Below are 14796 nucleotides of genomic sequence, written 5' to 3' on the forward strand. Positions count from 1 at the left end.
ATTCTAATAATACCACAATAACACGGTTGCAATCGATATTCGAACCAATCGGGTTTAGCGTTTATTTTCTGGCTATAAAATGTATATGTCGACTTAAATAATTATTATTTTCATATAATAATTAAACATAATAATATTAAAACATTTTACTTATATAGGATAACAATACTTTACGTTACCATTGTTGTACCACCTTGCTCTATGAAGAAAACCAAAAATTAGAACCATAATTATTTATACCAGGCACCGTAATCGTTATAAGCGATATTCAAAAAAATCATAAATAATAATTATTATTGAATTGTAATGCTTTTGCTTAGAAATAATAATTATTTTTGAGTTTTATTATATATATATAAAAAAACATGGTAGAAAAAGACGCTAAAGCGGAATTTGGTCGCTGAAGCAGAAAAGCCGCCTGTCTAAATATGCTATAAATTAAAGCATAAATATAACACAAGCACGTGTAAAATTACAAGCGCGTGCACCATAAGATTTTGAATTGCTTTAAACAAATATTCACAAATACACCATTATAAAGACAAGATATGTCTTTGTCAATTACAGGAATATAAATATATTACAAGTATAAAATTTTCAATAATTTAATATTAACAATTGAACCGATAGTTGAGCCTGTCTGTTCGTCCCATCCCCAGCTGTCTAATCCGCGATAGTTGACAGCGCTGACACACGGCCTATCGTTCGCGGTGCCCACCACCAAAGTGACGTGGAACGAAAAAAGACGAAGCCACACGAAGCCGAGGCGAGCACGTCAGTTCACAAGATTCAGATTCCACTTCGCCTGTTCACATTTTCCAGATCGGTCGGTCCAGAAAAACAAATAGCCCAAAATGGTGAGTTAAACTGAGAAGCAATTAGTGGCCCCGACTAATTACAAACGCATTCACAGCCCGCTCCTGCAAGTTCGACGTCCGTTGGCAGCGGATCGCGCTCGCCCAGCAAATTATCGGCGCCACGTAGCGCCGGATCCGGAGGCGGCAGCACCCTGAAGCAGCGCAAGACCACCACCAGCACTACGGCGGCCCGGAGCCGTGCACCCGGCGGAGCTGGAACAGGTGGCATGTGGCGCTTCTACACGGACGACTCGCCCGGAATCAAGGTGTAAGTACTGCTCTGCTGTACCATAACCATTATTAAAGACCCTCACTTATGACACTCTTTACTCTACCGAAATCCCACAGTGGACCCGTGCCCGTGCTGGTCATGTCGCTGCTCTTCATCGCATCCGTCTTCATGCTGCACATCTGGGGCAAATACAATCGTTCTTAAGCCATTCAATTCAATAGCCAATAAAATACTTTCACCTCAACGAACGTGAGCACTGTCGACGTCACCATTTCTTTCGCGGCAAGATAACAAGAGATCCATTCCGCTTGTTGAGGCATTGGTGTGTTTTCCGCATGAAATTAATTATACCTAAGCCTAAGTTAAAGACGTGTTTAAACGTAATGCATATTTTCAAAATTTATCGTATTTTTCCCGACCGCTCGCTGGGCTGGGAATCCATTCCACAATTTATCGTGGTCATGTGCATCTGAAATTCCACGCGCAGCCGTTGCAATTCAAAATTTGTAAGACATTCAACGAAAAGTGTTAAGAACAAATAAATTTTGTATTAAACAAATGTTTTGGTTTGTGTTTGGAGGTGGGCGTGTTACAATGGACTTGGTGGTGTGTATAAATCTATTCAACAAGTGCTAAACACAAATACATTTTGTACAAAACAAATAAATTTGTTTTAACAGTGCTGTAACAAAGTCGATGTACTAAAGACACTGGATGCTTGTGTCACCCATAAAGTGAAGTTCCCTGAAGTACTTTTTTCGTTGAGTGCATCTACGTTCCCGGTGATTTTTTTTACCGCACAATAAACATCCGTTGGTGTGCTTTAACTTTCTTTTCCGGAATTTAAGGCAATTGGTTTCAATGTGGCCCCGTACGCCGCACAGCCAGCAGTGTTGTTTGGTTTGGTAAAAGGAGCAGTTGTGTCCCTCTCTTTGAGTGCATCTCCTGCAATTTTTGCAGTGCACATAGTTGGGTTTTACGCAGGCATCACAGTACTCACAGTGCCTATATGTCTGGCCATTCAGCGAGGCGCATTTCCCGCAGCGATTGCAGTGAATGTTCTCCTTGGCTGTGTGTAAATCACACTTTTGGCAGTACTTATAGCCCTCTTCCGCGGGCAGGTGAAGCAATCTCAGAGGCACATTGGTGAACATCCTCACGGGTGATCCACAAAACCGACTTTGCTTGCCTACATTCGTGTATCTCAGGTGATTGGTGTAGTTTATCCTGTAGTCGCACATTTCCATCTCCGGCATTTCCTGCTTGATGTGATTAGCAGAATAGTAGGGGAATATAAAGAATATGGACAGTGGAGTGGAGGGCAACTGGTTGATTCTGTTGTGGAGTTTTCTCAGGCTGCGCAGCGTGTTGGAAATTAGTTCAGTGCGACAACCAAAGGGAGGATCTGTTACTATCAGCAATTGGTCCGCACTGGAAATTGGAATTCCATCGTAGGGGTTACCAATACTTATGGGTTAATATAAATATTACCTGGTAGCCTCCAGGAACTGTTCAAAGGGCTTGCGGTTGTAGAAAAAGTGATTATTGCACATGTTGTAGAGGCAGAACTCCTCTGGTCCTAGATAAGCGGCAAATCTCTCATCGAGGTCCAGAAGAAAACTTTGCAGTTTGTGGCGGAGGTGGAAATGCAAACGTGGTGCGCCCAAGCAGATTACCTTGCTAATTAAAGGTAAATTAAGGATTGAAAAAAAATCAATAGATTTCCTCACCTGGCTCCTATATTTTTACACTGATTAGCCAAGAAGTTGAGAGCAGCTTCATCGAAGAAATACTGGGCATTGACTTTATCCTGGGAAAGCGCGGTAAGACTTAATGTGGGATCAGGAGCAGCGGGATTCAGTGGTTTTCCGGATGAAGAGGGATAGTCCCTTTCAGGAACTGAGTTTCCCGAGCTATGACCCTTCCATTGATCCGCTGGCAGGTGAAAATTGCAAAGTTTCGATTCCCGGTGAGCTGAGCAGGCGTAGTATCCCTGCCCGGGAAGCTGGGATTCCCGGTAAAATAAAACCGTGGGTCCATGGTCGCAGCGGGGATGCTGATCGCCGGGATCAGCGTCATCCTCCTCCATTTCGAGCAGTAGTTTATCGCTTTTATTTTCAAACATTTTGCAAAACGTTTATTTTTCGTCAAAGTCGAACCATAAACAAATCGAGTAAGAAGAAGAAAATTACAGTGCTCTCTCTATAGAGTGAAAACTTGAATAGCACCAGCACCAAATACCCAAATACCCAAATAAAAAAAACAATTTATTTAAAATCTTTTTTTATATCATAAAACACATTTTTAAAGTATTTTTCTTAATGTTAAATAAGAAAACAAACGCCGCAACGTTTAAATGGCTAAAACTACGCTTCCAATATACATAAATTCTTTATGTATTCTCAAAACTAGGTACAAAATATTTACTTTACTACTAGGGAAGTAATCAAGTTTTAATTTCATAAATAAATAATTTTTTGACTTAATATAATTCCATAATTTTTTAGAATTAAAAATTAATGAGTGCATTATGCAGAAATTAAACATTTTAAGAGTGGAACCAGTGTTAAGTAACTGGATATCTTTCGGGGTGACCATTTCAATGTAAGATGAGTCAAAATGCGTTAGAGATAGATAACATCGATGACCGCTTGCAAACATCGATATGACCGATAATTTGGTATACTTTAGTTTACTCCTCTTGGCCACTCTAAAAGCCAAAAAAATCTATAAAAGCAACGACCAATCGCTCAGAATTTCTTTTAAAAAATTTTTGGTGCTGTCGCTGAGTGAAAAAAAAGAAGAAAGTAAAAACGATGGCGTCAGGGCAAAGCCATGTACAATTACTATTTTTTAAAGCGAAGAAAAGTTAATAAACCAGTCGGCTGCAAGCGCAATTAATGGATTAAAAGTAAGAAAAATATATTATTGTGTTTTCTGTTTTTGGTTTCTTGATGAATGTTCTATTTCCGAAGAGTCGAGTGCTAGGTCGCAAGATTTGGCACTCTTCCTGTAGAAAGAATAAGAACGGCCAACTGATAAACCAAAAATATTAATTAGAGTGCATTTAAAATGCAATGTGCAAGGCGGAAAATTAACCTTAATTGTCTTTGTTCTAGATGTAAAAAAAACACGTGGCCAGAGAGAGAGAGAGAGCCGGCATTGCCCTCCATAGGTATGTAGTCCCCTCTCGCTCTAACTTTATGAATTGTTTTTCATTTTTCTGATGATAAGTTCAATCTGAACAAAGTGCTGTTGATTTACAACTTAAAATTAAACCAAAAGGATTCTGAGAACTTATTTAATTTACTAATGATTAAAATCTTTGATGATGATATTAACCCCCAGTATTTATTTCTTATTTTTAGCCGCTCCATTTTGAAAAGCCGCCATTTTCATGGATCAGTCTGGAAAAAGTGTGATTAAGGTAATTTAAGTGTTATGTAAATATTTATTCAAATTATTTTCCTGATGATAAGTTTAATCTGAACAAAGTGCTGTTGATTCACAACTTAAAATTAAACCAAAAGGATTCTGAAACCTTAAAAGTTCAAATTAAGTTTAAAAGAAAATGGCGATGAAAACCTAACCTAAATTTTTTATTATTTTTAGCATCTTTCTGGAAATTTGTGAACGTTCAAACTAAAATTCCATCACCATGTGGTAAGTTAAATTTTAAAATAAATTTATCGAAAATAAAGTTTAATTGATGACAAGAAATTACCGTTTGATTTTCGTGATATAAAAACCCAAGGCTGCTATTTTATAGTAACTGATTATCTTTTTGATCAATAATAAGTTGCTTTGTTTGTGCATTTTATTAATTTAAAATATTCTTTTATTTTTAGAAATATTCCTGATTGATAGAAAACTCAGAGAAGCACACCTACCTATAGGTTTCAGATAAGGTAAGGAAATGTTTATTTGCTTTTTGTACATTTTTTTTAGTGATGAATATAATTACCGTACGACTTCTGTGATTAAAACTAAATGGCTGCAATTTTTGCAACTGAACCAAATTTTAATTTTAAAAATATGTTTTTGTAGTTGGATTTGCTAATCTATTTTCTCTTTTGCAGTTTCGACAAGGCCTTTGGAAATCAATGCTGAATTGACTCTATTAAACCAAAAAGGTGAGATTTATGTCTAGTTTTTCAAACTGCTGCAAGAGTTTAGATGATGAATACCTTTTATCTATTAACTTTCGTTCTACTGAGAAGAAAATGCGGAGAAATATTACTGATACATTACAACTCGAGCAGATTATTGTTAAAAAAAATGAGTATCAAATTATGACTACAACAAACTCTTCTTTTTAGAACATTCTGTTTGATGTTGTTGAATGGCTGTTTTCCGTCGTGCTCATACTATCAGTAAAGGTAGGTTAATATATAACATTGAATTTTAAATGGTTCTATGATGTTACTTCTAGTATAGTTCATTAGAAACAAACATGTTACAAACTTTTTGAAGCTGATTAAGCTATTTAACATTGCTTTTTCTGACATTTAATGAAATCAAATTAAAATGCATTTTAAATTATTTTAGATAATGTTGTGCTGCAGTTCAAATTCCGTATTAAAACCTTCTAGATTAATGTGCAACTAAGGTAAGCATAAACTTTGTTTTGATAATAATTTTTTGTTTTAATTTAATTTTAATTGAAAAGCGTTTGCTCTGATGATATTTTCCTATCTCAGGATTCCCTCTTCTGAGTAGAACCCTAAAACAACCGTGCTGTTCACTTTCCCTGTCTGAAAACAAACGCTTTACAAATAAAATGTAATGTTCAAATTTTTTAGACGTATAACTAAAAACAACTATTTTAATTACAGCTCGTCTTTCTGGTTAATTTCGAAGCTTGCTAGCTGTATAAGGTGAATACCCTTCTTTTATTTCATAACTATTTTCAAATGATGAAATTTTCCGTCCGTGGAATTTTTACAAAGAAAGAACCATGCTGACTTATTATGTCTTCTTTCCCCAACTGATCAATTAATAATAAAGCATTTTAATTATTATTTAATATATCAACAAAACTAATTCATTTTTTATCTTTGTTTCAGATTCGTAAACATTTATCTTCGGCATTTAATGGCTTCTAAACGTGGGCTTATAATCTGTAATGTTTATGGCAGGACGGCTTTTGGACTGTTTTGATCTAATGGAAAGGTAATTAATTACATTTAGAAATACTTTTAACAATTTTTGAAATGATGAAAATAATGTCCGTAATTTAAACTGAGCAACACCATGCTGTTTGAATGTCATTTCCCCAATTGATCAGTTATTTAAAACAATAAATATTTGTCTTCCTTGAATATATTAACTAATTTGATTTCGTATTCTTTTTTCAGGCTGTCCCAGAAAATGTGTTACGACTAAAAAAATTTAAACTAATTTGTCAAATAAAAGCTATAAAAGTACCTAAATTAATGTGTTTATTTAGCAACCTTGGGTTTTTATCTGGCTTAGACTTATTTATATTTGTGACGATATACAATCGTGCAAAATGGGTATCTAAATAGGTAACAGTAGAAGCAATTACAAAATATTTTTTGAAGAGGGTTTATAAATAAGTGAAAAATAGGTTACCAACAGAAAATGGTTAACCATTTTTGGCGCCATCAATTGGCTGGCGTGAGCATTTTGTGTTACGCCATCTAGCGTACTTAAACTGAAGCGTTTTATTTTGGAGAGGTGGCAACGTTGTTGTGATTTGTAGCAAGAGCTCGTTGCTATAAAATGTAATTTAAATTTACGCGGGTACTATTTTTATTTGTTTGTATGTATTGCTTGTATGAAAATAATAATCTTTTGAATATTTAAACCATTTTTAAATAAAGCAGAATGAAATGCATACCACTCTGTTCTTTTCACCAGAACAACAGGATTTCATTGCAGCTTTAAATACTTTCTCGGTTTGGTAGAACTTTAGTTCTCTGTTAAACTACTTAAATTTCGTTTATAAATAAGTTACAAATTAACGCATTTCTTTTCGGCAAGAATTTGAACAATATTTATTTTGCAAAAATATAACCAACTCGTGCCCTGCCATCCGTATGAGCAACAACAACATGAGCTAGAAGATGGAACGCCCCCCTTTCAGGGGGAACGAGGGGCGGTGTCAACTATTTTCAACATTGTGCACACATTTCATTCATTGAGTGCATGTTGAGCATGAGCGTACTATATTTACAACAAGTAACGACTACAGCAACGACGATGTGTGCGTTGCACTTTATGCGCTTTTATGGGATTTTATGGGTCATTTTAAATGACAGTTAGTTGGTTTTTTATTAAGTTGATAATTATCTCGGGTAAAAGGGGGGTGTGCAATCAAAACGCAATGTATTCAATTGAGAATTTTCCTTTTCCCATTCAAACTACAGTTATTTACAACTTCACTTGAGACTTCAGCAAAAGAAAGAAGGTTTTCTATGGCTGGTTTTGTGTGCACTAGAAAATACAATGTTCAATTAATAATTTTTTTTAATTTTTTTGCAATACAATTAAAAAAATTAAAGCTTATTTTAAAAAGTTTGAGATATTGTAATAATATATGTATAAATATAAATATAGAGTTTTGATATTTACAAAAACTTAATTTGAATGTGGTTTTAAATAAGATATTATATTATATTTAAAATCATGGAATAACTTATAACTAACTTTCTACTATTTTCGAATGAAATTAAATAAATTATTATTCTAAGTTAATTTTAATATAATAATGATTAATCTCTGCAACTACATGATTTAAGAATATTAAAAAATTGTATGAAAACTTAAAAACCTTTCATACGTACATAAAGTCATATCTTGAAATTTAATGCTTTATGTTTAAAACATTTTTGAACAATTTTAATGATGTTCCTCTCAGTGTTTTTCGTGGTTTGCTAAAGGCTGGCAGGAAGTATTGGGTGTCGTCGTCGTACGCTGCCAAGTCGTCGAACTTTTTGCACTCGATATGTGACGACAAGGACATCGCTGCGCTTTTTCACTCCCGAAACTGATAAAGATAAGGCCAAGGAGTCTGTCGCCGCTCCACTCTGAGTGGATCCTGCAGGAAACTTTGCCTTTCTGCCTGTCTTGGTTCTGGACTCTGTCTTACGGCCCTCTGGCCCTGGTTTTTGCGGTTAACTGGCAAGGAGCGGGCCAGCTGCTCAAGTTGGCCAGCATTTCAGTGACAATTTATTTTCTGTGCTTTGGCATTCGCTTTTCAGCAAATCGAAAAACTATTAAATTGGGCTGAAAGCCAGCAAACGAACGCCAAAGAGCCAGAAGAACAAATAAACGCAAAAGAAATGAGGGGGAAGTATTTATTTCCGCAAAATATAGAAAGTCGTATGCCCTATTTGTAGGATAATTAGGATTCCAGGGTGCTTGTCCTTTGAGGACGATTACTTTTGAATTTCCGATAGACTTTGTATTGCGTTTGGGTTGAATTATAATAAGTCCAAGAGATTTAAGAGCATGCATATTCATTATTTTATTATTCAGTGAAAATTAGTGTTAACTATTAAGAATGGAAACCTTTTTTATCTCATGACCCCTTGAACTGATTTTAAAGTGTTGAATCTGTAAATCTGGGTTACCCATGTGAAATAACGCATTTAAAAAGTAAATCCTTTGATGATTCCCCTTGTGGGATTTTAGCGCCCACTTGCCACATTCCGTGTCCTGCTAAGAGTATTCAAAGGCAAACTTTTGCCGTTTTTTGCCACGACTTACACTGGCAGAGATTTCGCTTTGTTGACAGTCACGCGACTTCTCTATGCTTTGGCACATTTGATTTGGCTGCAACTTTTCACCTCGCAAAGCAAGAACGGCGACGACATCAAGTTAATTGGATGGCAAAATTGGGGACTGGGGAGAGAACTCGCATGTTTCAAGGGGGGTCGCAGGACTAATGGACCAAAGGACCAAGGAATGGATCTCTGTGAACGGGTGACAAGTGTGGCCAAGGCAACGGACCCCGATTAGTATCTAAGCCAGAGGGAAACACACGACACACATGGCATTCAACCATTTTGAGGCGAGGGCGAGCAAACAGACATTAACACGTGAGTGCGGTTATCTCTGTGATCTCGCAATCTCTGGATCTCAAAATCTCTGAATCCCCGAGTGTGTTTGCTATTTGGCACCTCTTCAAAACAAATACCCTACAAATTCAAAGCGAGGCGGGCCTTTCGAGTGACACTAAACTAATTAAAAGTTTGTCAGACCCCGGGTTTTGGGGTTTGGCCAGTCCATATGGCCTCAGCTAGGCTAGGCTATGGGCTTATTGGCATAAATTACGCATTGAAATCACGTAAGTGTCGGGGGGTAAATTTAATCAGAGAGTGTGAGTGCGACGGCTAAGCAAGAATTAAATTTAGCAACATAACCAAATCAAAAAAGGGACCTTTCCGAACCCGGACATGGCACACGGACACGAACCATTTCCCCCTGTGAACGGAGCAGCAAAAAATTTGCACACAAACTACGTGACTTCAATTCCTCAGTGCGGCTGAAAAAAATGCAAAAAAAAAAGCAGGGTGTACAAGCGTGTGTATCTATGTGGTTACCTCTCAATGGCTTTTGTTCGGACCCGTGTACAACTTTTAATCCTTTGCACTTTTGTCAATGTCAGAGACGAGATAGACTCAGATTTAGATTCTGCCCAATGACAAACAATATAAAAAATGTCACACCGTCTATAAACAACGAAGTTGTAATACCCTTAAATGAAATTGTATTCAAAATAGCTTAAGAAATATATTTAATAATAATTTATGGCTTAAGCTAAGTCAGAAGAAAAGAAACCAATACCGATTGGTGGTATTGAAGGCATTAACTTATGTTTTGTCGTTTTATTTTGTTCTTAAACATAATAGTCTTGCTTAACGAAGCTAATTCTATTATTAAGCTATTTTCCTTAAGATTTTGGTTGTCTACCCAGAAAAACATAAACTAATATATGCTTTAATGCTATCTAAGCGCTTCAAAAAGTGGAGTATCCAAAATAAACGCTTTAACTGTTTTAATTTATTACAAACCCGGTGTAAATGCTAAGCCATAATACCCTCACAGAAAGTGACAGCACGAAAAAGGTCGAAATAAACGGGGAATTGCGATCTGTTTGGGAAATAGTTTTTCACCACAATGACATTTCAGTTTTCCGCACACGGACAGTTTTTCAGGGCACGGGAAGGTGGCCAATAAAATTAATTGATTTTGAGGTTGCTTTTTTTTTACGGCTGCTGATGCTGTAGCTGCTTTTATTTTTTTGGTTGGTGATTTTGATTTCTGCTTCTGGGACAGTTGACCGCATATGATTGGCGGTGCTAGATGCAACCGAATAGTGGCTTTTATGGCTTTAAGGTGACCCAGGGATTTCTAATTATATTAGCATTGATTTTAAAGAAATCTCAGCATTGAATTACAAAGCGAACAACTAAAATAGTAGGAAAATAATTTAATTGATAAGGCAACATAGTAAAATACTATGAAACAAATAAAAAAGGGCTGCATTTTGAAATTTCAAATAAATGGCAAATAAATAAAATATGGCATGTAATTGGCGTATCGAAATTCGGATTAAAATTTTACTTATTTCCTTCCTCTCCATTGAGTCCTTGGCCAAAGGAAGGGGAAGCCAGCAATTTTGAGCGTAAACGTAAACGAAAATATAAACGTAAACGCTTTCAACAACTCTCCCTTTGCATCTGGCATTGATTTCCATTTTCCATTTTTATTAACAAGCATTTAAATGCAATGAACTGAAATGCGAATCTCTCAATGCGAACGCACTCTGTGTATAAATATTTCTGGCTGCCCTTTGTTAAATTATTTTTATGGCTTGCCATAGTGTAGATGGCATTTCATGGCTGATTTAACCCGGCTGCCTAACAGTTTCGTCTGGGGATATATAGTATATTTTCTGTTTTCCCTACCGTTTTTCCGATTGCGATTCTTCTGCTTCTGTTATTGCTGTTGTTATTCATTCGTTCACATTTTTTCATATGTCAGTGGCGTAAATGAAAACGCAAACGGGGCGTATGATTAATGTGGTTTACATATGAAAACGAGACTCTGTCCCAGAACTCCATTCTCTCCGTCTCTTTCTCCGCCTCTGTTGCTGTCTCTTCCGGCTTCTGTTGCTGTTCTTGCTGTTGTTGTTGGCAGTGCTTATTCAATAATTTATTGCTGGCAGCCTCAGCCACTTACAATGTCAGAAAAATATGCGCGAAATATGCATAAAAGTATTACATGCAGGCTTTTGTCAGTTGGGCGGAATGTCACACTTCCGCCCTTCATATTTATATTTTTCCACTATGTAGCAACCCATCCCTATCACCTTGCAAGCCGAAAGTGAAAGCTTAAGCCACAATAAATCACAAAATATGGGATTATCAATTAATAGGCTGCCGAGAATTTTACACGGCCTTTAAAATTGATAAGCAATTAAATTTAATGAGACTTAAAAATAGAAAGGTTGAAGGTGCACATACATTAAACTGAAACTTTAAATGCTTACAAAAATTAATTGTTAGATTTGGGAAGACATTAAATAGTTTTGGTTTTCTTAAATTTCGATGTGCTTGGTCAGTATTAATGTCATTGTTATGAGTAATGAGTAATGAGCACAGTCAGTTTCGCTTAAACTATTGAATGTTTGCATATAAGAACAATATTAATTTCCGTTTTCCTAATAATTATTCAGCTTACACTTAGAATAAGCTGATATAAGCTTGATAAAAGCATATTAGCTTTCATACATAACGATAATAATTTAAAATGATAATTCCTTAATAAAACCCTTTCCCACAGTGTACGTTCATAAATAAACAATTCATTATCAATAGAGAACCATAATGTCGCATGACTGATGAGATTGCTGGCTGAACTTGAACCCGGGGCGATAAATCTGCAGTTCCCGTTCTGATCCGGAACGCCAAGTCGGAATTTCGGAGCGCTCGCATGGGGCAGTTCGAAATGAGTAGCCAGAAGATTGGGATTGTGGGCAGTGGATTGATTGGCAGGGCCTGGGCGATGCTCTTCGCAGCGGCTGGCTATCGAGTGCAGCTCTATGACATTTTGGAGAGCCAGTTGTCCTTGGCATTGCAGGAACTGGACAAGGAATTGCATGGTCTGGAGGAGAAGGGTTCGCTGAGGGGAAGTTTGCGGGCCTCGGAACAATTCGCCCTCATCGAGGTGACCACTCGACTGGAGGAACTCACCAGGCAGGCGGTGCACATACAGGAGTGTGTTCCCGAGGTGCTGCAGCTGAAGAAATCCCTGTACTCGCAGTTGGACGAGCTCCTGGAGGAGCAGACAGTGGTGGCCAGTTCCACGAGCACCTTTATGCCATCGTTGTACAGCGAGGGACTCAAGAGGCGGCAGCAGGTGGGTTAGGTTTTTGTCTCAAATATCAATAACTGCGATTTACTCCTCCCAAACAGATGCTGGTGGCCCATCCACTGAACCCGCCGTACTTCATCCCCCTGGTGGAGATTGTCCCCGCTCCCTGGACTTCCCCTCAGTCCGTACAGCGAACTCACGACCTCATGCTCACCATTGGCCAACGTCCGGTGACCCTGAAGAAAGAGATCCAGGGCTTTGCCACCAACCGCATCCAGTATGCCATCCTAAACGAAGTGTGGCGCTTGGTGGGCTCCGGCATACTCAGCGTGGCCGATGTGGATCGAGTACTGAGTCAGGGACTTGGGTTGCGATACGCCCTGCTCGGATCGCTCGAGACAGCCCATTTGAATGCTCCAGGCGGTGTTGCTGACTATTTCCAGCGATTTGGCGGAGAAATCTCGGCCGTAAGTGCCACCTATGGAGAAACCCCAAACACGCAGGAGGATCGGGAAACGCTGGAAAAGATTGCCAGGCAGTGTGAGCAGCTGGTGCCCCTCGAAAGTCTCGAGGAAAGACGCGCCACCCGCGACGAGTTCCTCACCCAGCTGGCCAAACTAAAAAAGCTGTTTGAATAGGAAATTAATTGCTGCGTTGTGATGTTCCCTGAATAAACTGCGAATCAACTAAATGGGTCTGTGTCATCTTGCTTCTCCTCCTTCGTTCGCTTCTCCAGTTTCGTGCATTAATGAAATTAATTTTTGCGGCAACCGGAAACGCTTTTCCAGGCGGAGCATTCAAGTACAACGTGTCACATTTCCGCATCGGCATGCTCTCGCCCTCGCTCTCGACGCTTTTCTTAGTTTTTCCATTACAATTTTCCCCGTTTCGGCACTTGGCCTGATGAATGCTGGCGGCCTTAACTCATTTTTCATTTCGGGCGCTGCTGAATTCTCCCCGGACTAAGAGCTGCTTAAGTGAAAAATCTCTATTTGAGCGCCGGATTTGTTTTCACTGCGAATTGCTGGCGAGCTCTTTAGCAATTGCTTTAAATATCAGAATTTGGTGTGTTTCCGCCTGAGTGAAAATTCCTATTACTAACTTAAAATGGTCCTTTTTTTATGTTACTGAACAAGAACTACGAGTTCAAAGATGCGCCTAAAAAAGCAACACTAAATATAACATCCATCTGTGCATTTCGAAAGTAAACACGTTTCTGAAAATATTAAATATTGCACCAAAAGTTAATTTTTGGAAAGGTTAAATAAATTTGATCGGAAAAATAACAAATTTGTTTTGTGAAATCTCAAACTTTGAATTTTAGACTTTTACATTGCACAAAATAATTCAATTTAATAATACAATTAAAAAAATAACAATTTTTTAAACTTCGGGAAGCATTCTCTAATAATCGATCCCGTCCAATTAAAATGTAATTTTAATTTATAATTTTATTTAATAATGTTTCCATTTTTAAAAAACCCTTTATCTGATTGCAATCAACTTTGCGAAGCCATCTTGATTAAAATGCTCGCCACCAGACTGTCGGCCATATTTCAATGCGAAGTATTTAAAAGAGTGGCTATGGCCATATAACAATTAAAGTCGCATAATTTCAACCAGCCTGCTCCATGGAGCTGGATTTTTAGGGGGTAGGCTACTGGGGAGGATCCCGAATCGTCGGCGGCCCTGAAATTGTTGATGCCGGCGGCGGCGTCGGCTAAAAACTGCAATGTCATTGTTGCGAGCCAGCGGGCGGTGGACAAAAAGCATGTGGCTAGTAATTCATTACCCAGACCATCAGCCATTGGAATTTCATAGAGGGGAATGTAAGGGAGCAAAGGGGACAGGACAATTGCACATGGCGCTGGCGAGCCAATGCCATTTAATGTGCAAACAAAAGGCGTTGACAAAAAATTACATTCGACAAAAAAAAATGACAAAAGGCAAAAAGAGTTGGCCAACGTTATGAGGTGGTCGTAGGTATTTGTAAAGTGCAGACAGTGCACAATGGCGATGTGGGGGGTGCTGCTAAAAGTTAAAATAACGAACGATAATTAATGGAATGACAACATAAAGCAGGCAACAATTTCAATGTCCTCTCTGCCTTACTTTGGCTTACAACTCCTTGTTTTTTTTTCTTTTCATTTTTGCAGGTTTGAGCCAGACGTTAGGACCTGCTGTTTATTGAACTCTGTGGGTGGGTGTTGTTGGCAAAATGGCGCTAAAGCGGAAACGGAAGGAAGCCATGTGTCGGGAAAGAGCGGAAATGCATTGTTTTATGGCCAATTTCATTTGTGTGTGTTTTTCACAAGGGACTAAAAGAGAGACAGAGGTAAAAGCAAGAGCTGGAGGAATGGA

The 14796-nt window shown here is 38.0% G+C and overlaps 3 protein-coding genes, 1 long non-coding RNA gene and 2 other non-coding genes across 6 annotated transcripts; 5 read left to right on the top strand and 1 right to left on the bottom strand.

Annotated features, from left to right (window-relative positions):
* The first annotated feature begins 715 nt into the window (after positions 1–715).
* Positions 716–1337, top strand: LOC108149834 (protein transport protein Sec61 subunit beta). The gene is made up of 3 exons (XM_017277707.2): positions 716–857; positions 914–1125; positions 1206–1337. The coding sequence occupies exons 1-3, from the start codon at positions 855–857 to the stop codon at positions 1291–1293; spliced, it is 303 nt and encodes a 100-aa protein (XP_017133196.1). The 5' UTR covers positions 716–854; the 3' UTR covers positions 1294–1337.
* A 280-nt stretch (positions 1338–1617) lies between these two features.
* On the bottom strand, positions 1618–3262 carry LOC108149832 (rRNA N6-adenosine-methyltransferase ZCCHC4). Its single transcript, XM_017277706.2, has 3 exons — positions 2820–3262; positions 2581–2769; positions 1618–2520 (listed from the first exon to the last, which is right to left on the bottom strand). The coding sequence occupies exons 1-3, from the start codon at positions 3212–3214 to the stop codon at positions 1791–1793; spliced, it is 1314 nt and encodes a 437-aa protein (XP_017133195.2). The 5' UTR covers positions 3215–3262; the 3' UTR covers positions 1618–1790.
* Positions 3263–3842: 580 nt separating this feature from the next.
* On the top strand, positions 3843–6521 carry LOC108149696. The gene is made up of 11 exons (XR_001774639.1): positions 3843–4000; positions 4209–4264; positions 4458–4516; positions 4702–4752; positions 4938–4997; positions 5169–5222; positions 5409–5468; positions 5638–5698; positions 5925–5966; positions 6156–6261; positions 6447–6521. It is a non-coding gene; the product is annotated as an uncharacterized LOC108149696 (long non-coding RNA).
* On the top strand, positions 4307–4387 carry LOC121466948. The gene has a single exon (XR_005977110.1). It is a non-coding gene; the product is annotated as a small nucleolar RNA Me28S-Cm3227 (small nucleolar RNA).
* On the top strand, positions 4552–4637 carry LOC121466949. Its single transcript, XR_005977111.1, has one exon. It is a non-coding gene; the product is annotated as a small nucleolar RNA Me28S-Cm3227 (small nucleolar RNA).
* Positions 6522–12034: 5513 nt separating the features above from the next.
* Positions 12035–13126, top strand: LOC108149840 (lambda-crystallin). Its single transcript, XM_041707367.1, has 2 exons — positions 12035–12480; positions 12537–13126. The coding sequence occupies exons 1-2, from the start codon at positions 12055–12057 to the stop codon at positions 13071–13073; spliced, it is 963 nt and encodes a 320-aa protein (XP_041563301.1). The 5' UTR covers positions 12035–12054; the 3' UTR covers positions 13074–13126.
* The last annotated feature ends 1670 nt before the right edge of the window (positions 13127–14796 follow it).

This window comes from Drosophila elegans, unplaced genomic scaffold (assembly GCF_018152505.1).
Source record: "Drosophila elegans isolate 14027-0461.03 unplaced genomic scaffold, ASM1815250v1 contig_183, whole genome shotgun sequence".
NCBI lineage: Eukaryota > Metazoa > Arthropoda > Insecta > Diptera > Drosophilidae > Drosophila > Drosophila elegans.